Below are 23,741 nucleotides of genomic sequence, written 5' to 3' on the forward strand. Positions count from 1 at the left end.
ATAGCTTTATTAAGGGGGGGGGTAGGTATAGGACAGATGTTAGGGGTAGGTTCTTTACTCAGCTAGTCGTGAGTTCATGGAATGCCCTGCCAGTAGCAGTGGTGGACTCTCCCTCATTATGGGCATTTAAGCGGGCATTGGATAGGCATATGGAGGATAGTGGGCTAGTGTAGGTTATGTGGGCTTGGATCGCACAACATCGAGGGCCGAAGGGCCTGTACTGTGCTGTATTCTTCTATGTTCTATGTACCCAAACAGAACGGCGGGAGACAGGTTCTTCCAAAATAGATACATGTCACAGTTGGCTGTTAAATGTGGAACTGAATTTTGGTTGTTGTTTTGGCAACTTAATCAATTAATTTTAATTCAAATTAATTGACTTGCAGCATATGAGATAGAAACGTTGGCTGAATGCATGCCCCAGGTGTGAAGACACCTCCCACCATGTACGTGGCAGGTATTCATGTGATTCGGCAAATGTTGTCTATCTCATACGCTGCAGGTAAGGATGCCCTGAAGCATGGTATACTGGCCTGACCAAGCAAAGGCTATGGCAACAGGTGAATGGACACCGCACAACGATCACCAGTTCCCTCCCAGTCGGAGAGCACTTCAGCAGTCTGGGACATTCGACCGGGCACTTCCGGGGTGACCGTCCTCCAAGGCGGTCTTCGGGACAGACCACAACAAAATGTGGCCGAGCAGAGGCTGATATCCAAGTTCAGTGCCCATGGGGATGGCCTCAACTGGGATCTTGGGTTCATGTCACACTACAGGTGACCCTCTACACACACACACACACACGCAGACCCTCTCTCAAATGCTCTTATACTTGCAGAATTACATTTTATTTTGCTCACAAACTGCATGAATCCATTCTGTAAATCCGTTTTTTAGATTAGATTCAGTCTGACCATTGGGGCACAGACAGTCTCACACAGGAAAGCTCACACCTTAAATGCATTATCTGGGCCGACATGACATCAGTTGTTAAAGTTCACTTGAGAATGTAACTTTTAAAAAAATTTTGCGAATTACATATGAAACAACTGAGACAAACATGGTCGTTCTAAAAGATAAGAGACTTAACCAACAACCCAGGTCTTTTTCAATACATAATTTCAGTTACATCACACTGTAAACTTTTGCTATAAATTCTGTGTCTTACGATCTTATAGTCCACAACCACCTGATGAAGGAGCAGTGCTCTGAAAGCTAGTGGTTCCAAATAAACCTGTTGATCTATAACCTGGTGTTGTGTGATTTTTAACTTTGTACACCCCAGTCCAACAGCGGCATCTCCAAATGATCATGACTGCCTTTGGTGATAGCTTTGCCTGGGACAGAAACACATGCACAAGAAGTAACTCAATTCTGTTAATTACATTGTTGTATCAAACTACTGTAACTATATAGGAGGAATGTGCATGTCGGTTACCATGCCCACTTAATAAACGATAGTAAGCCACTGTACTTTAGAGATGACCCGATGAACTGTATTTAAAGGGGGCCTCTCAAATTAGAGGGGCTGACATTCTCGAGACAATATTAGCACAAGAAGCAGGAACCTTGGGAGCGAGAGGAACCTCAGTTCCCCAGCTGTAACCAGGATAGTATAAACCTCTTTACCAGCTTCAGCTTCCAAAGCAGATCTTAAACCCATGTGAAAACACAATAATTTAGGAACAGTAATGTTACTCAGAAACTTAGAGAGAAAGACAGGTTTCATAGAATTACATGCATATATGTTGTGTTTCAATGATAATAAACCAGGTGTCATGGTAAATCACACCTCAATATCACTGTAAAATGTGTCCCAGGAAGTAAGCAAGCACATCAGACAAACTTGAAAATGACACTTACAACTTCTTTTTGAGGAAAAGAATTCCAGAGACCCATTACCCTCTGAATGAAAAGCTTTTCCTCACTTCTGCCTTAGGTAGAAACTCTTAATTCTTAAATCCTTGTTCTAGATTCTCACACAAAAGGAAATATCCTTTTCACATCCACTCTATCAAGATTCCTCAGGATCTTTTATGCTCCAATCAAGTCACCCTCTACTCTACTGAACTCCAGCAAATGCAAGCCTAACCTGTCCAACCTTGTCTCCAAACACAACCTGCCTGTTCCAGGTATTAGTCAAACAAACCTTGACTGACCTGTCTCCAGGCATTTACATCCCTCCTTAAATAAGGTCAAGGACTGGAGCTACAGTGAAAAATGAAGAAGGTTATCTAAGAGTACAATGGGATCCTGATCAACTGGGCCGATGGGCTGAGGAATGGAAGATATGGTTTAACTTAGATAATTGTGAGGTGTTGCAGTTTGTTAAGACAAATCGGGGCAGGACTTGCACAGTTAATGAGGAGTGTTGTCGAACAGAGAGACATAGGGTTGCAGGTACATAATTTCTTGCAAGTGACAACACAGGTAGACATGGCGACAAAGAAGGCATTTGTATGCGGAAGATATGGTTTAACTTAGATAATTGTGAGGTGTTGCAGTTTGTTAAGACAAATCGGGGCAGGACTTGCACAGTTGTCGAACAGAGAGACATAGGGTTGCAGGTACATAATTTCTTGCAAGTGAGACAACACAGGTAGACATGGCGACAAAGAAGGCATTTGTATGCTTGCCTTTATCGCTAAAAACAATGAGACAGTAGATGGGGAGTCACGTTACAGCTGTACAAGACATTGGTGAGGCCATGCTTGGAGTACTGTGTACAATTCTGATCGGCCTGCTAAATAAAGAATGTTATTAAACTGGAAAGGATGAAAAAAAGATTGGCAAGGATGATACTGAGACTGGAGAGTTTGCGTTGTAAGGAGAGGCTGAACAGGCTGGGGTGCTTTTTTCCCTGGAGTACTGGAGGTGAAGGGGTGGTCTTACAGAAGTTTATAAAACCATGAGGGGCATAGATAGGGTGAATAGCCAAGGTCTTTTCCCCAGGATAGGAGAGTCCAAAACTAGAGGGCATAGCTTTAAGGTAAGAGGGGAAAGATTTAAAAGGGACCTGAGGGGAAATCTTTTCACACTGAAAATGGTGCATATATGGAATGAGCTGCCAGAGGATTATGGATTAAGTATTAAATTTTATAGATGATATGTTATTATATATTAAATACCCTGCCAGACTCCCAGATCCATCTGCATCTCAAAGATCAGCAGATTTAGTCAAAAGGTTTTTTTGTAAAATTTTTTACCAAATGAACAATTTCACATTTTCCAACACCATACTCCAATTGCCACATCTTTGCCCATTCCACTAACCTATATGTACCTTCCCATGCTTTCCTCACAACTTACTTTTCTATTTGAACAGAAAATGCTGAATACATGCAGCAGATCTGGCAGCATCTGGGAAAAATGTTTCAAGTCCAAAGACTCTTCTTTGAAACTGGAACAGATGCTGCCAGATCTGCTGAGATCCTCCAGCATTTTCTGTTTTTATTTTAGATTGCCAGCATCAGCAGTGTTTTGCACTTACTCATCTAAGTATCTTTGTGTCATTAGCAAATTTAGCAACCGTACCTTTGGCACCTTCATTGAAATCATTTATATGAATTACAAAATGGTCCCAGCATCAATCCCTGCAGCACACCACTCAGAACAACTTGCCAATTACAAAATGACCCATTTCTGTCTTCTCTCTATTTTCTGTTCACCAGCCAATCTTCTATCCATGCCAATATGTTACTCTCTAGACCATAATTATTTTTCAGAATAATCTTTGATGTGATACTTCACCAAATTTTTTTCTGGAAATCTAAGTGGGCCAGCCAGTGACACCTATGCCCAACAGAGAATTTTTAAAAACTCACAGCCACAAGTTCCCCATTATCCAAAGCCCATTTAATTCTGCAAAGGAATTCAGTAAATAGTTAAAACATTATTTCTCTTTCACAAAACCATGCTTATTTGCCTGTTTACCTTTAAGTTTTGCAAATACCCTGCAAAATCTCTTTAATAATATCTTTTAACATATTACAAAGACAGATGTTTAGGTAACTGGCCTTTGTCCCCTCTGCCTCCCTCCCTTTGCGAATAAAAATGTTACATTACCTGGGGGTGGGGCTGCTGTCGCTGCCTTTGTAGGATCCCGAGTTGCTGCTGCTGCTAAGGGAGGAAGTTGCACAGCTATCCCGTAACCTAACCGGCGGAGAGGTGCGTCTGGACGGCTGGAGGAGGGGCTGTGTCTCCTGCTGTGCCGAGGCCGAGGATGAGGACGGGGTCAGTGTCGATTTAAACAGGGAGGAGAAGCCACTTCTCCCGTGGACACCACGACTAGAGACAGGGGTAAGTTGACAATCAAAAACCCATCGCCTGTTAACAGCAAGAATACAGACTGCAACAAGTTCGACCCAGGCCACTTTGTGCCAAGGACACGTTTCCCACTGCAAAATTTGCAGCGTGTGATTACTTTGCAATCTGCAAATTATCTCATCATGAAACAAGGTGATAAGTAATTCTCCAGCCAAACCAGCCACCCCATTCTCTCCTGAGATTATTCCATTGGCATTCTCCATAGCTTCTCATTAAACATGACAGGACTCTCTGGGAATACACTAAATAATTAAAAATGATCTAAATGGAAATTAGACAATATTAGTGGTGAAATAAAAAGGCTTAAGAAATAAGATACTTTAGAAAGATTCATAAAGGTGACTAAACAGGCAGCCAAATGCAACCCACATACAAGAAGTTGGGCTCTGCACAGGATGACATTTCTTTAAAAAACTGTATTAATTCATTTTACAGGGAACCATGCTGATTGTATAAAGGGAAACAGACCACGGATCAAGCATTTTGTCAGTGGGAAATCAGGAGACAGAAAAGGCAGGTAAGAAAGGCACTATTACACTCATCATGGGGGACTTCATTGTGCACTAGGAAAACCAGGTTGGTAGCGGATCCCAAGAAAAGGATCCAGAGTTGTTTGGAAGGGGAGCCTAGCAGTGAAGGCAGTACAGCAGCAATAACAGGACATCCTGGAGTTAATTTAGGAGGCACAGCAGAAATTCATTCCAAAGAAGGACAAACATACTAAGGGGTTGGGGGGTCAGGGGAGGAATGAGGCTAATAGCAAACAGAAAAGCATACTATGTCGATTTCCTCCAGCAATCCAAAGATGTGCAGCTTAGTTGGATTGGCCATGCTAAATTGCCCCATAGTATCCAGAGATATGCAGGCTACGTGGATTAGGCATGGAAAATGTAAGGTTACAGGGATGGGGTGGGGGGAGGGTGTTGGATTGTCTGGGTGGGATGTTGTTTGGAGGATCAGTGTGATTCAATGGGCCAAATGGCCCGCTTCCACATTGTAGGGATTCTATGATTCATACAATGTGGTGAAGGTTAGTGAGTACCAGAGGATTGGGAAGCCTTTAAAACACGCAGAGGACAACATGAAGTATGAGGGTAAGCTTGCTAGTATTACGAAAGAAGATTACAATTTTTTAAGGTATGTAAAAGGTAAGGGAGATGCAACATTGGTCATTGGACCACTGGAAAATGAGGCTGCAGAAGCAGTCAATAGGAAACCACGAAATGGCAGAGGAACCAAACAGGTACTTTACATCAGCCTTCACAGCAGAAGACACTAGCAACATACCAGAACTTCAAGAGAGTCATGGGGTAGAGGTGAGTGTGACGGCCATCACAAAGGAAAAGGTGCTGGGGAAGCTGAAAGGTCTGAAGGTGGGTAGATCATCCAGACCAGATGGACTACACTCCATAGTTCTGAAGGAAATAGCTGAAGAGATAGTAGTGGCATTGGTGGTGATCTTTTAGAAATCACTGGAATCAGGGAGGATCCCAGAGGACTTGAAAATGGCTAATGTAACACCTCTGTTTAGGAAAGGAGGGAGGCAGAAGACCAGAAACTACAGGCCAGTTACACTGACCTTGGTCATTGATAAGATTTTAGAGTTTGTTATTAAGGATGAGATTGTGGAGTTGTTGGAAGTGCATTGAAAAGTAGGGCTAAGTAAGCACAGGCATGTCAAGGGAGGTCATGCCTGACCAATCTGTTAGACTTCTTTCAGGATGTCATGAGCAAGTTAGATAAAGGAGAGCAGTGGACTTTCAAAAAGCCTTTAGCCAGTTGCCACAGTGAAAACTGCGAAATAAACTAAAAGTCCATGATGTTAGGGGCAAGGTACTGGGCGTGGATAGAGGATTGGCTGATTGTCAGAAGGCAGAGCGTAGGATTAAAGGGATCTTTTTCAGGATGGTAGCCAGTGACTAGTGGAGTTCCACAGGATTCGTGTGGGATCCACAATGATTCACATTATACATTAATGATCTGGACGAAGGAACTGAGGACATTGTCAAGTTTACAGATGACAAAAAAAAAGGTGGAGGGACAGGTAACGTTAAGAAGGTTTCTGCACCTTGGTAGGAAGGAGAGGCATAGACTACGTTTGAGATGGGGAAAGGTTTCTGAAATCTGAAGCACAAAGGGACTTAGGAGTCGTAGTTCAAGATTCTTTTAAGGTTTATAGACAGATTCAGTTGGCAGTTAGAAAGACAATTGCAATGTTACCATTCATTTCAAGAGGGCTAAAATACAATAGCAGAGATGTACTGCTGAGGCTGCACAAGGGTCTGGTCAGACCGCATTTGGAATATTATGAGCAGTTTTGACCCTATATCTAAGGAAGGATAGGCTGGCCTGAGAGAGAGTCCAGAGGAGGTTTACGATAATGATCGGGAATGAAGGGCTTGGCATATGAGGAGCGATTGAGGATTCTGGGTTTGTATTTGATGGAGTTTAGAAGGATGGGAGTGGGCCTGATTGAAACTTACAGAAGACTGAGAGGCCTGGACAGAGTGCACTTGAAGAAGATGTTTCCAGGAGTAAGAGACACTAGGAGTGAAGGACACAGCCTCAGAGTGAAGGGATAACCCTTTAGAACAAGATGAGGAAGAGTTTCTTCAGCCAGAGGATGGTGAATCTGTGGCACTCATTGCCACAGAGGGCTTTCAAGGTCAAGCATTTTCAAGAAGATGGATAGGTTCTTGATAAGTAAAAGGATCAAAGGTTATGGGGGGAAGGCTGGAAAATCGGATTGAGAAATATATCAGCCATGATCAAATGTTGAAGCAGACTCAATGGGCTGAACGTCCTAATTCTGTTGCTATTTCTTATGGTATTACAGTTTCACAGACAAAGCAGTTTTGCTGGTTTGTCACAAATACAGTATTTATCTTCCAGTCATTGCTTGAGGCAAGGAAAATGCTTGCCACAAAGTTAAGCCTATGGCACGAACCTGTGTGTGGAGTCTTTTAACATGTGTGTAGTGACCTCATCATGAATACACCTCACTTGGCCATCAAATCCCAGGGGGGTGTCAAACCCAAAGATTCTGGTTCAAAGACAGGGGCATTAACCACTGTGCCACAAGGCCTCTATTAGACAATTATACTGCCACGACATCAAAAACTATGTCTTTCTATAGAAGAATTACAAATATATTAAGGACAAAAGCGTAACTAGGGAGAGAATAGGGCCCCTCAAAGATCAGCAAGGCGGCCTTTGTGTGGAGCTGCAGGAAATGGGGGAGATACTAAATGAGTACTTTGCATCAGTGTTCACTGTGGAAAAGGACATGGAAGATATAGAATGTAGGGACACAGATGGTGACATCTTGAAAAATGTCCATATTACAGAGGAGGAAGTGCTGGATGTCTTGAAATGCATAAAAGTGGATAAATTCCTAGGACCTGATAAGGTGTACCCAAAAACTCTGTGGGAAGCTAGGGAAGTGACTACTGGGCCTCTTACTGAGATATTTGTATCATCGATAGTCACAGGTGAAGTGCCGGAAGACTGGAGGTTGGCAAACATGGTAACACTGTTTAAGAAAGCTGGTAAGGACAAGCCAGGGAACTATAGACCGGTGAGCCTGACATCAGTGGTGGGCAAGTTGTTAGAGGGAATCCTGAGGGACAGGATGTACATGTATTTGGAAAGGCAAGGACTAATTAGGGATAGTCAACATGGCTTTGTGCGTGGGAAATCGTGTCTCACAAACTTGATTGATTTTTATGAAGAAGTAACAAAGGGGATGGATGAGGGCAGAGTGGCAGATCTATATGGACTTAAGTAAGGCGTTCGACAAAAGTCCCCATGTGAGACTGGTTCGCAAGGTTAGATCTCATGGAATACAGGGAGAACTAGCCATTTGAATCCAGAACTGGCTCAAAGATAGAAAAGAGAGGGTGGTGGTGGACAGTTGTTTTTCAGACTGGAGGCCTGTGACCAGTGGAGTGCCACAAGGATTGGTGCTGGGTCCACTACTTTTCATCACATATATAAATGATTTGGATGTGAGCATAAGCGGTGTAGTAAGTTTGCAGATAACACCAAAACTGGAGGTGTAGTGGACAGCGAAGAAGGTACCTCAGATTACAACGGGATCTTGATCAGATGGGCCAATGGACTGAGAAGTGGCAGATGGAGTTTAATTTAGATAAATGCGAGGTGCTGCATTTTGGGAAAGCAAATCTTAGCAGGACTTATACATTTAATGATAAGGTGCTAGGGAATGTCGCTGAACAAGGAGACCTTGGAGTGCAGGTTCATAGCTCTTTGAAAGTGGAGTCACAGGTAGATAGGATAGTGAAGAAGGCGTTTGGTATGCTTTCCTTTATTGGTCAGAGTATTGAGTACAGGAGTTGGGAGGTCATGTTGTGGCTGTACAGTACATTGGTTAAGCCACTGTTGGAATATTGCGTGCAATTCTGGTCTCCTTCCTATCGGAAAGATGTTGTGAAACTTGAAAGGGTTCAGAAAAGATTTACAAGGATGTTGCCAGGGTTGGAGGATTTGAGCTATAGGGAGAGGTTGAATATGCTAGGGCGATTTTCCCTGAAGCATTGGAGGCTGAGGGGTGACCATACAGAATCATAAGGGGCATAGATATGATAAATAGACAAAGTCTTTTCCCTGGGGTGGGGGAGTCGGGCAACGTTTTCACGCAGAGAATGGTACATGTATGGAATGAGCTGCCAGAGGATGTGGTGGAGGCTGGTACAATTGCAACTTTTAAAAGGCATCTGGATGGGTATATGAATAGGAAGGGTTTGGAGGGATATGGGCCAGGTGCTGGCAGGTGGGACTAGATTGGGTTGGGATATCTGGTCAGCATGGTCTGTTTCCGTGCTGTATATCTCTATGACTCTAATGTTTGTTTAAACAATACTTGCAAACCTTCTAGTAACTAATAAATACACCAGCCAACATTCACAGTATATTTGCCAGCATAGATCATTGAAAAGCAATCAGAAGGACTGTAATATTTCCCTCTTGGATTCTACCAATAATCCAAGAAATGTACCATTCCCAAGGTTAGAATGGATTGTCTAGTTGGTGTGTCTTTACTTTCATAATGAGACCATATGGTAAAACAAGATTTTAGGTCATATGTTCACACTGCTGCTGTTGATACAGTTGCCAGATGGCATCATTATAAAACTACAATGCCTCATTATCAAAAACCCACAACGAGTGCTAGCTTTGTTTGAATATTATCTTTATTACCTTGTGATAACCTGTTCTTGTATGAAGTCTTCTCAATGCCTGTCTTTTTTTTTAAACAAGATTAATAGGTATGAGGTGAATTACAGCTTTTGCCATTCATAAGATGAATGGCTGTGGGTGACTGACACTTATATGAGATTGTAAGACGAGTGGTTTTTCACTGGCAGTTTTCAAAGCTTCGTTGTTTATTGCATCAGTTTCAGGAGCATCTCAAAGACATTCCAGGCTGGTCGATGGCTGAACATCATGGAATTTGGAAGAGAGGGTATAGAGGATGTATGGGGGATATGACTTGGCATGATGTGGCAGAGAGAAGTGAGGGATTGTGTAGAATGAGGATTACAGAGCTTAACAGTCATGCATACAACTTGACCAATGACCCAGTAAATGGAGAGAAGCCTTCTCAGCTCTTGACCTTGCCATTAGTCCACTTCCATTGACACCTTGGGCCTGCTCCAGAGGCAATTGACCCATCTTCAGTTCATCGCCATTTCATTTACTTGAAAGTAGGAGAGGCAAGTCCCTATCGCAAAGATGGGATCTCAGGGAGAGGAACATTCCCAACTCCTGATACCCATCTCCTAGACGAAAAACCAGCCACCATTGCATTGGAGATTGTAGTTTGGTGGTAATGTCACTGGAGAAGTAATCCTGAGAAGTTTTAATTTTAATTATCCCAACATTGACTGGGATTAACTTAGTATTAGAGGATTAAATGGGGCAGAATTTGTAAAGAGCATCCAGGAGGGTTTTCTAGAGCAGCATGTAAATAGTTTAACTCGTGAAGGGGCCATACTGGACCTGGTGCTAGGAAATGAGTCCGGCCAGGTGGGTGAAGTTTCAGTAGGGGATTACTTTGGGAATAGTGATCACAATTCCTTAAATTTTAGATTACTCATGGACAAAGACGAGAGTGGTCCTAAAGGACAAGTGCTAAATTAGGGGAAGGCCAATGATAGCTGAAAATGTGTTGCTGGAAAGGCGCAGCAGGTCAGGCAGCATCCAAGGAGCAGGGGAATTGACGTTTCGGGCATGAGCCCTTCTTCAGGAATATGCCCGAAACGTCGATTCTCCTGCTCCTTGGATGCTGCCTGACCTGCTGCGCTTTTCCAGCAACACATTTTCAGCTATGATCTCCAGCATCTGCAGTCCTCACTTTCTCCTAGAAGGCCAATGATACCAAAATTCAGCAGGAGCTGGGGAATGTAGATTGGGAGCAGCTGTTTGAAGGGAAATCCACATTCGATATGTGGGAGGCTTTTAAAGAGAGGTTGTTTAGAGTTCAGGAGAAATACATTCCTGTGAAAATGAGGGATAGAAATGGTAAGATTAGGGTGAAATTGTGAGACTAGCTAAGAGGAAAAAGGATGTGTACATAAGGTCTAAGCAACTGAAGTCAGTCGAAGCTTTGAAGAATATTGGAAATGTAGGACCATTCTGAAATGAGGAATTAAGAGGGCTAACAGAGGTCATGAGATATCCTTAGCGAGCAGTGTTAAGGAAAACCCTAAAGCCTTTTATTTATATATAAGAAGCAAGAAGGTAATAAGGGAAAGGATTGGTCCACTCAAAGACAAAGGAGGAAAGATATGTGTGGAGTCAGAGAAAATGGGTGAGATTCTTAATGCATACTTTGCATTGGTATTCACCGAGGAAAGGGACATGGCAGAAGTTGAGGTTCGGGATAGATCTTTGATTACTCCATGTCAAGTCAGCAAATGGATGGAGGACATGTTGTGTATTCTAAAAGGCATTAAGGTCGACAACTCCCCAGGACTGGTTGGGATCTATCCCAGGTTACTGAGGGAAGTGAGAGAGGAAATAGCTGGGGCTTTAACAGTTTTTTTGCAGCTTGAAAATGGGGGGGGGGGGGGGGGGGGTTCCAGAGGACTTGAGAATTGCTAATGTTGTCCCCTTGTTTAAGGGTAGCAGGAATAATCCAGGTAATTACAGTTTAATTCAGATAAATGCAAAGTGCTGCATTTTGGGAAAGCAAATTGTTGGAATATTGCGTGCAATTCTGGTCTCCTTCCTATCGGAAAGATGTTGTGAAACCTGAAAGGGTTCAGAAAGATTTACAAGGATGTTGCCAGGGTTGGAGGATTTAAGCTACAGGGAGAGGCTGAACAGGTTGGGGCTGTTTTCCCTGGAGCGTCGGAGGCTGAGGGGTGACCTTATAGAGGTTTACAAAATTATGAGGGGCATTGATAGGGTAAATAGGCAAAGTCTCTTCCCATGGGTCGGGGAGTCCAGAACTAGAGGGCATAAGTTTAGAGTAAGAGGGGAAAGATCTAAAAGAGACCGAAGGGGCAACTTTTTCACGCAGAGGGTGGTACATGTATGGAATGAGCTGCCAGAGGATGTGGTGGAGGCTGGTACAATTGCAACATTTAAGAGGCATTTGGATGGGTATATGAATAGGAAAGGTTTGGAGGGATATGGGCTGGGTGCTGGCAGGTGGGACCAGATTGGGTTGGGATATCTGGTCGGCATGGACAGGTTTGACCGAAGGGTCTGTTTCCATGCTGTACATCTCTATGACTCTATGATCTGTGAGCCTGATGTCAGTGGTAGGGAAGCTACTGGAGAAGATACTGAGGGATAGGACATATAGCCTTTTGGAAGAAAATGAGCTGATCAGTGATAAGCAGCATGGTTTTATGTAGGAAAGGTCATGTCTTACAAACCTAATAGAATTCTTTGAAGAGGTGACAAAGTTGATTGATGAGGGAAGGGATGTAGATGTCATATACATGGACTTTAGTAAGGTGTTTGATAAGGTTTCCCATAGTAGGATGATGAAGAAGGTGAAATCGCATGGGGTCCAGGGTGTTCTAGCTAGATGGATAGAGAACTGGTTGGGCAACAGGAGACAGAGAGTAGTAGAAGGGAGCTTCTCAAAATGGAGACCTGTGACCAGTGGTATCCACAGGGATCCGTGGTGGGACCGTGGTTGTTTGTGAAATACATGAATGATTTGGAGGAAGGTGTAGGTTGCCTCATTAGAAAGTTTGCGGATGACACTAAGATTGGTGGAGTAGCAGGTAGTGAAGGGGACTATCAGAGAATACAGCAGGATATAGATAGATTGGAGAGTTGGGCAGAGAAATGGCAGATGGAGTTCAATCTGGACAAATGCGAGGTGATGCAATTTGGAAGATGCAATTCCAGAGCGAACTATACAGGGAAAATTGATGTACAGAGAGATATGGGTGTTCAGACCCATTGTACCCTGAAGGTGTCAACACAATCAGTAGAGTGGTCAAGAAGGCATACGGCATGCTTTCCTTCATTTGATGGGGTATAGAGTACAAGAGTTGGCTGGTCATGTTACAATTGTATAAGATTTTAGTTTGGCCATATTTGGAATACTGCATACAGTTCTGGGCACCACATTACCAAAAGGATGTGGATGCTTTGGAGAGGATGCAGAGGAGGTTCACCAGGATGTTGCCTGGTATGGAGAGTGCTAGCCATGAGGAGAGGTTGAGTAGATTAGGATTATTTTCATTGGAAAGATGGTGGTTGAGGGGGGACCTGATTGAGGCCAACAAAATCATGAGAGGTGTAGACAGGGTGGATAGCAAGTAACTTTTTCCCAGAGTGGAGGACTCCGTCACTAAGGGTCACGAGTTCAAAGTGAGAGGGGAAACGTTCAGGGGAGATATATGTGGAAAGTTCTTTACGCAGAGGTTTGTGGGTGACTGGAATACGTTGCCAGTGGAGGTGGTAGAGGTGGGAATGATCGCTTCATTTAAGATGTATCTAGACAGATTCATGAATGGGCAGGGTGCAAAGGGATACAGATCCTTTGAAAATAGATGGCACATTTAGATAGATGATATGGATTGGCACAGGCTTGGAGGGCAGAAGGGCCTGTTCCTGCACTGTAATGTTCTTTGTTCTTGTTGAGACTCTGGCGAATGCTCTGGAACAAATCCCCTCACAGCAGCTGGTGGAGTCTCAGTAATGGCGACTATGCAAGATACGAACATCTGAGTTAGCGGCGGGAGTAGGCCATTCCGTCCCTTGAACCTGCTCCACCATTCAAAAAGATCCTGGACAGTCAATTATCTGAGGGGGTAGGGGAGAAACAACTCATCTTGTTCACAAAGTCCTTTAGGGAAGGACTGACCTGACCTGGCCTGCATATATGTGACTTCAGACCCACAGTAATATAGTTGGCTTCTAACTGCCCTATGTAAAAACCTAACAAAGTCAGTCAGTTGGAGCACAATTAGGAATGGTCAGTAAATGTTGGCGGCACGGTGGCTCAGTGGTTAGCACTGGTGCCTCACAGTGCCAGGGACCCGGGTTCAATTCCCGTCTCGGGCAACTGACTGTGTGGAGTTTGCACATTCTCCCCGTGTCTGCGTGGGTTTCCTCCGGGTGCTCCGGTTTCCTCCCACACTCCAAAGATGAGCAGGGTAGGTGAATTGACCATGCTAAATTGCCCGTAGTGTTAGGTGGATTAGTCAGGGGTAAATAGGGGGGTGGGTTTCTCTTTGGAGGGTCGGTGTGGACTTGTTGGGCCGAATGGCCTGTTTCCACACTGTAGGTAATCTACTCTAACCTAAATACAACTGTGTTCCTCAAGGAGCTAATGAGAAAATGAACAAAGTTCCAGATTGTAGCCATTCTTCTGAAGTGCTCAATGAGTTTTTTAGTGACTGCCTTATTTCTGGCTTCCTGTTTTTGAACAAATTCTTATATAACCTTAAAGACCTTTATCAGGTGAACCCTCTAATGCACTGTGATCTGGGTAAGCTGCTGCTGTTGTACCTCCGTTGTCCTGGGAATCGCCTGCTTCCTGATCCAGACATGAGGGTTGCTGCAATGAACCAACAGCGATCCTGAGAAAATAAAAGATTCATGTTGAGGAGATTGCCCTGAAACTCAGCAACTGAGCTCCGCTTGAATACTGTCCGAGAATTTTCATCCAGTGACCTCCCTCTCCAACTGTCCCATTCTCACATTCTTTGCCACGGGTCACCCAACTTACCAACCACTCCCCACAGTTCCCATGGGCAATAGGAAAATGAACAGGTTTTTCAGTACCCAATAACGTACTTCTTTACTGCCGTTCAAACAGCCTTTGGCCCCCATCACCGATTCCTTTAGAACTAACGAGCAGAAATGTTAAAAAAAAAATCAAGTAGCATACATTTCTTTCTCTTGTCCAGATTTTGTTTCATAGGTTTGGTTACCACAGTATCCTATTGAGTAATCTTCACTTCCTGTAGATTCCAGGGCAATCTTAGAGAGTTGGGAACAGTAATGAGCAGACAGCTCCTCGGCTCTGAAAGAAATCTATAATCTGCTATTGTAACCATGGCAATGTGATGCCTCCCACGGCCGACCTTTGTCAGCCTGAGACCCGGTCTAAACTTCCCTGGTTACAGGGGTGTTTCTATAGATTTGGAAGAATGGGGGGAGGGAACAGTGGTACAGCTGGATAGGAAGAAGCTTGGGATTCAAGTGTCCGTTCTGTTCATATTTATTAATGCTCTGTGTGTTGCTGGTCTTAATTACTGCAATCCTTCCTCAGTCTGCTCACATTTATCTGGAATAAGGAAATGTGAGGCATGAGAGGTCTTTAGACCTGCCAAACTCACTCCTTCCACAGACCAAGTGAACATTGCACAATCATCAGTGAACATTCCCACCTCTGACCTTATGACGGAGGGAATGTCACAGAAGAAGCTGAAGATGGTTGGACCTCAGACGCTATCCTGAGGAACTCCTGCAGGGATGTTTGATCCGCAGCTGTAGTGATGTGACTGAAGGGCCTATTTGGAATCCAAACTGTCTATGTGTGACACAGAAATTGCTGTAGAAACTCAACAGGTCTGGCAACAGGAGACAATATCAGTAAGCTGATTATTGCTATGCCATTGCTACTGTTGTTAACTGCTTCCATCACTTTGCTGATGATTGAGAGTGCTCTAGTGAGGCAATAAATGGCCAGACTGAATCTGATCTGCTTTTAGTGGCAAGACATGTCTGGTAGATGTTAGTGTTGTAATTGTACTGGAACAGCTTGTCTAGGGGCATTGATAGTTTGCGGGCTAAAGCCTTCAATAGTACGGCTGATTTTCAAACATTCATCAAAAATACTTTTTCAACTGTGAAGCACGTTATAGTTGTGAAGTATGCTTCACACATGCAAGACCTTTCTTTCTTCTTTCTCTGTTTTTTGGGTTCTGAGGCCAATTATGTATCCCACACTACAGATGAAAATTTAAGGGAAAACGATCGTGCTTTCACGCACAATCTTGCTGTTCCTGTTTCCAATTCCACAGTTAGATATACAACATATTTTGATGATTAAACAGCAAAACTCAAGTTAGCTAACTCACGCTCAGAAGTGATGAATAATTTCCCTGTAGTGTGGGCGCACTAGCTCCTGATGCCATTGTTCATACCCTCTTCCGCGACAACTCCATCCCATTCCCACAATTCCCAACTCTCCCCTCACTCCCTCTCCAACACCCCCACCCTCTCTTGGGTCTCTTTGACCAGAGAAGCCAGCATCTCTCTTAGAGGAGCAGAAGGTGTGCTCCAGATCTCCATTACAAGCACATTGAGGAAATTGTCCAGCACAGTCATTCGTGTGGAATGTATTCCTGGAAATGTAGAGGGCCCGAAGGAGATAGCTTCATTGTGAATGCAAGGTAGTCTTTTCTTTTTGTGTTGGCTCTCTCAGGACATTCCATAGCTGCCGGAAGGCAAGGGAAGGAGGAAATGTTTAGTCACGATGCTGCAACTATCACCACTGTGAGTTCACTTTGATGGATTCACTGGACTTATCATGCTGCCAATTTTGTATGAATTTATTTATTTAAAATATAAAAACAGGGGAATCAAAGATGGGAGTGATCCAGGAAAATCGCGTTGCAGAGCTCCACACTGCATCGCCAAAGATATGAAGTCCTAGCCCACCCTACCCGGACCACCGTGATATCCCAGCTGTCTGGAAAGGTCGAGGAGTCCAGGAAACAGAGAGCAACTTACCTGGGTTTTCGCCGTCCAGGCATGCCAAAGAAGGGAGGAGGTACGTCCGAGGCCGGGCTCACTGCCCAGGCTGCAGGATCCTCGGACGCAATTTCTTATTAGGCCCTGGTGAAGGAGCACATGATATCTCGTGAGATTTGAACAAGCAGATAGAGATTGGGGCCAGCCTCTCCTCTATCATGCTGCAGAAGCATGAACAGCAGCTGGGAGACCTGGAGAGAAGGTCGGGTGAGGTAGAACACAGAGTCACAGTGGTGGAAACCGATACTGGTTCCTCCAAGGATAGGATCCAGGCCCTAGAGACACAGGTCTGTAATTTGCTTGACCCTGTTGATGACATCGAGGTCAGAGGCAGGAGAAAAAATATTCGGATTGTCGGTCTGCTGGAGGGTAAGGAAGGTGAGTGGCCAGCGGAATTTATGGAGGACTGGTTGCTGAAATTCCTTTAACTTGGAGTCTGGAAGCTTAAAGATTGAGAGGGCTCACTGGGTCATGGTGCGGAGGTCAGGTCTGGACTGACGTCCTCGTCCTATCTTGATGTGGTTTCATCACTATAAAGATCAGGAGAGAATCGTGGAAGCTTCCAGAATCCAGGGGAAGGATCTGAAGATCTAGTTTACGACGGCTCTAAGGTCATGTTCTTCCAGGACTACTCAGCGGCGGTGATCCAGAGAAGAAAATCCTATGACGGTGTCAAGAGAAGTCTGAGGGAGCTTGGGATCCAGTACTCCCAGAGGTATCCCGCAGTGCTTCGGAACACCTTAAATGGATCTATACATCTCTTTGACACGTCGGAGAGGGCAAGAGACTTTGTGGACAAATTATCTTAATCTGAACAATTTAGTATGTACAAATACTAGTGTTGTTTGGATACGTCTCTGTTTTTCTTTAAAGAAAAGCAAGTCTGGTCGCGGCTTTCTTTTCCTACTTTTTTTATTGGTAATAATCTGGTAATAATTGGTAATAATTTTATTGGTATTAATCTGGTCTAAACTATGTTCGCGGGTGATTGGGATGTGTACTTTCAATTTCTAAGTTAAGTTCTACCAAAAGATTGATGGGGTGCTTACCCTTTTTTTTCAAAATTTCTTTATTCACATTGTTATTTCATGGTGTATTTTCTTTCTTTTCTGCTTGTGTTTGTGATGAGGCTCTAGCTAGGAGGAGGGAAAATGGTTGGGATGGCGAGATGCCTACTTACAGTTTATGCCTGGTTCAGGAATTTAAATGCCCTGGCTCCAGTATTGGCAGCAGGATGGAAAGTTAGGTTCTGGAATGTGTAGATGCCCCCTTTGGGTAGGGGGTGAGTTCCCCTGTTTAGCGCCACTAGCGCCTTATATGTTGGCTGTTTTTTTGATTTTTGTTGTATATAGTCTTTGATAGCTTTGTAGGTTTGATAACTGTAGCGGGTTTAGTTTATGTAGCTTTTATGTTTGATGGATCTTGTGACACTAAGGCTCAGCGATTTGCAATTCGAGTTCCTCCTCTGGAATTTGAACTTGATTAAATGGTGTACCTGGAACATCAAGGGGAGTCACTCACCATAAAGAGGCCGAAGGTACTTTCGAGTCTTAGAAAGGAAAAGGTGGCTATTGCTTTATTACAGGAGACACAGTTGGATAATAGGGAGCATTTGAAACTACAGCAGAATGGCTTTGATCGGGTTTACTTTTCATCGTATAATACCAGAAGTAGGGGAGTGGCTACATTGGTTAGGAGGAATCTCCATTTAAGTTACTAGAGTGTGTTAAAGGCACAGACGGGAAGTTTGTAATCCTCAAAGCCCTGATAAAAGAGGAAGAATATGGTGTTTTAAATGTCTACTGCCCTCTGGCCCATCCCCTCAAATTTCTGGTAGATGTGTTCTCTAAATTGATTAGCCTTGAGTCCCAGCATATCATTGCAGGGAGAGATTTTAATTGTCTTATGGATCCCACGGTAGACAGGTTGCCCAAAGGCCTCCCGATACTCTCTGTACAAACTAAACAGTTAGTGGATCTATGTATGGAGTTAGAGTTGGTGGATGTCTGGAGACGTCTCCACCCTACAGACAGTGATTTTATGTTTTTTTCCAATCCACACAGATGTCACACCAGGATTGATTTTTTTCTGAACCGCATGGCAACCCTAGATTTGGTGGCATCTTGTACAATTAGTAATATTACCATCTCTGATCACGCTCCAGTGTACCTGTTGGTTAAGGACATTCCATTGGGCCCGAGGTACTGGCGAATGGATCCCTTTATCCTTAAGGAAAAGAAGTTTGTGGAGTACTTCTCTAAGGAATTTAGGGCATTCCTAGACATTAACTCAGGCTCGGTTAGGAGCTGTCTATTCTTTGCGAAACTGCCAAAGCCTATGCCAGGGGTTAGTTATTTCCTACTCTGCCACTAGGAAGTGGCAAAAGGGTGAGCATCATGTCTTCTTGAAGCACGGTTGAAGGCAGGCAGCCGAGAAGGCTTACTTGGACAAGCTACAGAGATTACACTGTTGCGGACTGCATTAAATTCTGCACTCATGCAGACAGCAAAGAAGGAGCTTACTTACACAAAACAAAGGTTATATGAGCACGGTGACAAGCCTGGCAAGTATCTGGCATATCTTGCCAGGCAAAGGAGTACCCCTCAAGCCATTACATTGATCAGGGAAGGGTCTCCCAACCCACCATGTGATTCCAAAAAGATTAATGTGGCATTTCAGAGATTTTACTCTGAATTATACCAATCTGAGGGTCATGAGGAGGGGCGGGCCAAGATGGAGTCCTTTTTCAAGGATCTGGAGCTCCTGGGTGTGACCCCCGAACATTTTCTCAATGCCCCCTTATCAGAGCAAGAGGTGCAGGAGGTGTGTAGCGGCTTCAGAATGGAAAGATGCCGGGTCCTGATGGACTTCCCAGCGAATTCTGCAAAGAATTTATAAACATTGTGTCAGGCCCGATGCTCAGTATGTTCAATGACTTGTACAGTCATGATTGTCTCCCGCCATCTCTAAGAGGCCAATATTTTGCTTATTCTTAAAAAAGGGAAGGTCCCGGAGGACTGTGCTTCTTACAGGCCATTATACTCCTAAATGTGGCCTTTAAAATTATCTCTAAGACTCTTGCATTAAGGCTGGAGACTGTGTTAAAGAGGACCAGACGGGCTTCATAAAGGGCCGCAGATCTTCCAATAACGTTAGGAGACTGCTTAATGTAATTTAAGCATGTCAACAACAATCAATACAGGGACTGGTGATTTCTCTAGATGCAGAGAAGGCATTTGACCAAGTTGAGTGGCCATTTCTTTTTTATACTCTGGAGGGGTTTGACTTGGGCGATGCCTTTATAACATGGGTAAAGGTTCTCTGCAGTGACCCTCTCACTGCGGTCATCACCAATGGGGTACAATCAAGCAACTTTAACACTTTTAGGGGCAGCCCTGCTGGCTGCCCCCTTTTGCCATTGTTTTTTACATTGGTGATTGAACCATTGGCGGAGCCCATTCTTGGGATCCTAATATATCGATTCCAGAAGTGGGGTCAAATTTACATAAGATTTTGTTGTACGCGGATGATGTCCTCACTTTTTCATCAAACCCCAGCAGCTTCGGTGTCTCACCTGATAGAATGCATCAGCTCATTTGGCACCTTTTCCGGGTACAAGATTAATTTTGCAAAATCAGAGGCTATGCCTATGGGTGGTGGTCTTACAAAGGTGTTCGGTCTTCAGGGCGAGTCTCGATTCCCATTTAAGTGGTCACAGGGGGGTTTTATGTTTTTGGGCATTTTCATTACTCCTGTTCTTGATCGGTTGTTTAAAGCTAATTTTGTTCAATTATTCGACAAAATCAAACAAGACCTTCAAAGATGGGAAGCGCTTCCAGTCTCATGGTTAGGTCGGATAGCGCTTATTAAGATGAATATTCTCCTCAGTTTGTTGTACCCTATATGGATGCTCCCCTGATTTTTGATAAGCAAACTTTCAGGAGACTGAACAGCTGGTTTAGCTCTTTTATTTGGCATCATAAGCAGCCCCTTTTTAAATTAGTTAAACTGCAATTGCCTCACAGACTGGGGGGGGAGTGGATCTCCCAGATATTAAACCTATCAACTAAGATCCCTTTTATCTTACATGAATGATTGGGCTATTGAAGGGGACCCTCTTTCAATATGGTTAGATATCGAAACCTCTCAGGCAAGGTGACCCCTTACTAGCTTGCTGGTTTTGGACAAAATGAGGACAGTTAAGGAATAGTGCCATAACCAAATAGTTATCAATACTATTAAAAGATGGTGGGCAAGTTGGCAGAGGGAAGGCAATATTGGCAAAACATCTGTTTTTACACCTACAGTGGGTATGCTGGGTTTTCAACCAGGGATGATGGATTCAGGATTCAAACAGTGGGCAGCTAGGGATGTGCCTTGCCTGGGTGATTTACTGGAGGGAGACACAATGATGTCCCTTGATCAAGCTATCTAACAGGGACCTCTTGTTTTTTTCAAGTTAGGGATTTTATTTTAAAAAAGACTACACTTTTGACTGATCCCTATGAAATGGGAGATTGCATGGAGCAGGGTAACACTAAGCACACGGATACACAAGATGGTTGCTGAGCCATAAGTTGGCCACTTGACACACAAGGTGGCCACCGGACTATAATATGGAGGGAGACAGCAAAGCAAATACAGTTACTGCCTGGGCCACCAGAGTGCCAGTACAATGCACTCACAACCTAGTTGATTAGTTTAAGGCGGGTGGGGAAGAGTATACATGAGTAGTGTATACTGCCCGCCAAAGTGTCTGGGTCCAGCCAACACCTTTGATAGAAATGCTAACAGTTCTGATATGGACTCAGTACAGAATGCTAATAGCCAAGGCCGCAGTAATCGTCCTTCTCAGGAAGAGCGATTAGCGCCCATTACTACAGCAATGGACCTCCGCTCAGACATTGAAACTGCCAATGTCTGCACTGAAACTGACAATGACAACAAAGGCTCCGCTGGAACTGACAATGACTGCATCAAAACTATCAACGATTCTGCAATGTTTACAACAAATAAACTACATTAGAGACAATAACCTTATCACTGACCTATTAAATCACAAAATGTATAAAAGTATCTTGACATGTGCTCTGGGTTGAGAGAAGACTCACAGCTGACCATTTGCTGTTGGTGTCTTTCTCTCCCCGGAGCTCCGGTATTTCCTTGTACAATAAACTCTGTTGTTGAACCCGACTCTGACTCCGAGGTTGGTGATTTTCCTCACAACACCTACAAATCCGACACAGAGAGGAAGGTGCTAAGAGTACACTTTCTGTCAGCACTTTATACCATCAATTGGAGGATGGGGCATCCCCTCAGATGAGTTCGATCAACTGTGCAGGGTGTGGTAGAGAGAGCTGGGCGTTGAGATCTCCTCAGCAGCATGGGAAGATATTTGGGAAAATGCAAGAAAGATATCAATTTGCAATAGGACACATGCTTTATAGCTGAAGATTCTCCACATGGGTCCACTTGGCTCCGGATCATTTTTCCAAATTTAAACCAGGAGTATCTTCAACATGTCCCAAGTGTAAGGTTGGTTAGGGCACTCTTGCCCATTGTCTCTGGTCCGTGGTAGGCTTCAAACATACTGGAGTGCTGTGGTGGGTGCAATGGAGGGGATTTTGAGTGTAAGGGTGGAGAAGGGCCCAATCTCTCCTCTTCTTGGCTTGCCCAGTGTGTTCCCTGCAGATGCGCATAAGAAAACACTTTTCAACATCCTCACTTCCTGCGCAAGAAACAATATCTTGTTAGGTTGGGTATTCGTAAATCCCCCAGGCCTGTCGGGTTGGCGGAAGATTGTTATGGAGCATATCCCCTTGGATTTTCTCACAAGCATGCTACACCACAAAACTGAGAATTTCTATAAGACATGAGACATGGCAGCCCTTTTTGGAATACCTGGACACAGATTTATCTGGCACACTAATAAGAGCTTTTATATAGTGTAATGATTGTGCTTTACAAGTCCAATATCCAGAGGGGGTGAACTGCAAATGTATGAATAGGTGAAAATTAATGCTCTCGATATTCGAGAGTTAGTGTCTTGTTTGGTTGAGCTGTAGAACAGAGAACATAAAACAATACAGCACAGAACAGGCCCTTCGGCCCATGATATTGTGCCGAACATTTGTCCTAGCTTAANATACCTTCCACCCTTCACCTTAAATTTATGTCCCCTTGTAACACTCTGTTGTACCCGGGGAAAAAGTCTCTGACTGTCTACTCTATCTATTCCCCTGATCATCTTATAAACCTCTATCAAGTGATCCCTCATCCTTCGCCTTTCCAATGAGAAAAGGCCTAGCACTCTCAACCTATCCTCGTACGACCTATTCTACATTCCAGGCAACATCCTGGTAAATCTCCTCTGCACCCTCTCCAAAGCGTCCACATCATTCCTAAAATGAACATAGAACATAGAACAATACAGCACAGAACAGGCCCTTCGGCCCACGATGTTGTGCCGAACTTCTAACCTAGATTAAGTACCCATCACTGTACCTATCCAAATGCCGCTTAAAGGTCGCCAATGATTCCGACTCTACCACTCCCACGGGCAGTGCATTCCATGCCCCCACCACTCTCTGGGTAAAGAACCTACCCCTGACATCTCCCCTATACCTTCCACTCTTCACCTTAAATTTATGTCCCCTTGTAACACTCTGTTGTACCCGGGGGAAAAAGTTTCTGACTGTCTACTCTATCTATTCCTCTGATCATCTTATAAACCTCTATCAAGTCACCCCTCATCCTTCGCCGTTCCAATGAGAAAAGGCCTAGCACTCTCAACCTATCCTAGTATGACCTATTCTCCATTCCAGGCAACATCCTGGTAAATCTTCTCTGCATCCTCTCCAAAAGCTTCCACATCTTTCCTAAAGTGAGGCGACCAGAACTGCACACAGTACTCCAAATGTGGCCAAGGTCCTATATAGCTGCAATATCACCTCACGACTCTTGAATTCAATCCCTCTGCTAATGAACGCTAATACACCATCGGCCTTCTTACGAGCTCTATCCACCTGAGTGGCAACTTTCAAAGACCTATGAACATAGACCCCAAGATCCCTCTGCTCCTCCACCTCACTAAGAACCCTACCGTTAACCCTGTATTCAGCATTCTTATTTGTCTTCCAAAATGGACAACCTCACACTTG

At 44.0% G+C, this 23,741-nt stretch overlaps 1 protein-coding gene across 5 annotated transcripts in view; it reads right to left on the reverse strand.

Annotated features, from left to right (window-relative positions):
- LOC122560305 (syntaphilin-like) overlaps positions 1-23,741 on the reverse strand; it is a 78,965-nt gene that overhangs the window by 7,481 nt on the left and 47,743 nt on the right. For 4 of the 5 annotated variants that reach the window (XM_043710885.1, XM_043710884.1, XM_043710883.1 and 1 more), the window contains 2 exons: positions 14,329-14,399; positions 4,066-4,287 (listed from right to left, as the gene is read on the reverse strand). In XM_043710885.1, the coding sequence (XP_043566820.1) occupies positions 4,066-4,287; positions 14,329-14,369 (263 nt within the window). In that variant the 5' untranslated portion in view covers positions 14,370-14,399. Of the gene's footprint in view, positions 1-4,065; positions 4,288-14,328; positions 14,400-16,560; positions 16,701-23,741 lie in introns of those variants that run through there. The other variant, XM_043710886.1, reaches the window with a different exon arrangement.

This window comes from Chiloscyllium plagiosum, chromosome 20 (assembly GCF_004010195.1).
Source record: "Chiloscyllium plagiosum isolate BGI_BamShark_2017 chromosome 20, ASM401019v2, whole genome shotgun sequence".
NCBI classification, from domain to species: domain Eukaryota; kingdom Metazoa; phylum Chordata; class Chondrichthyes; order Orectolobiformes; family Hemiscylliidae; genus Chiloscyllium; species Chiloscyllium plagiosum.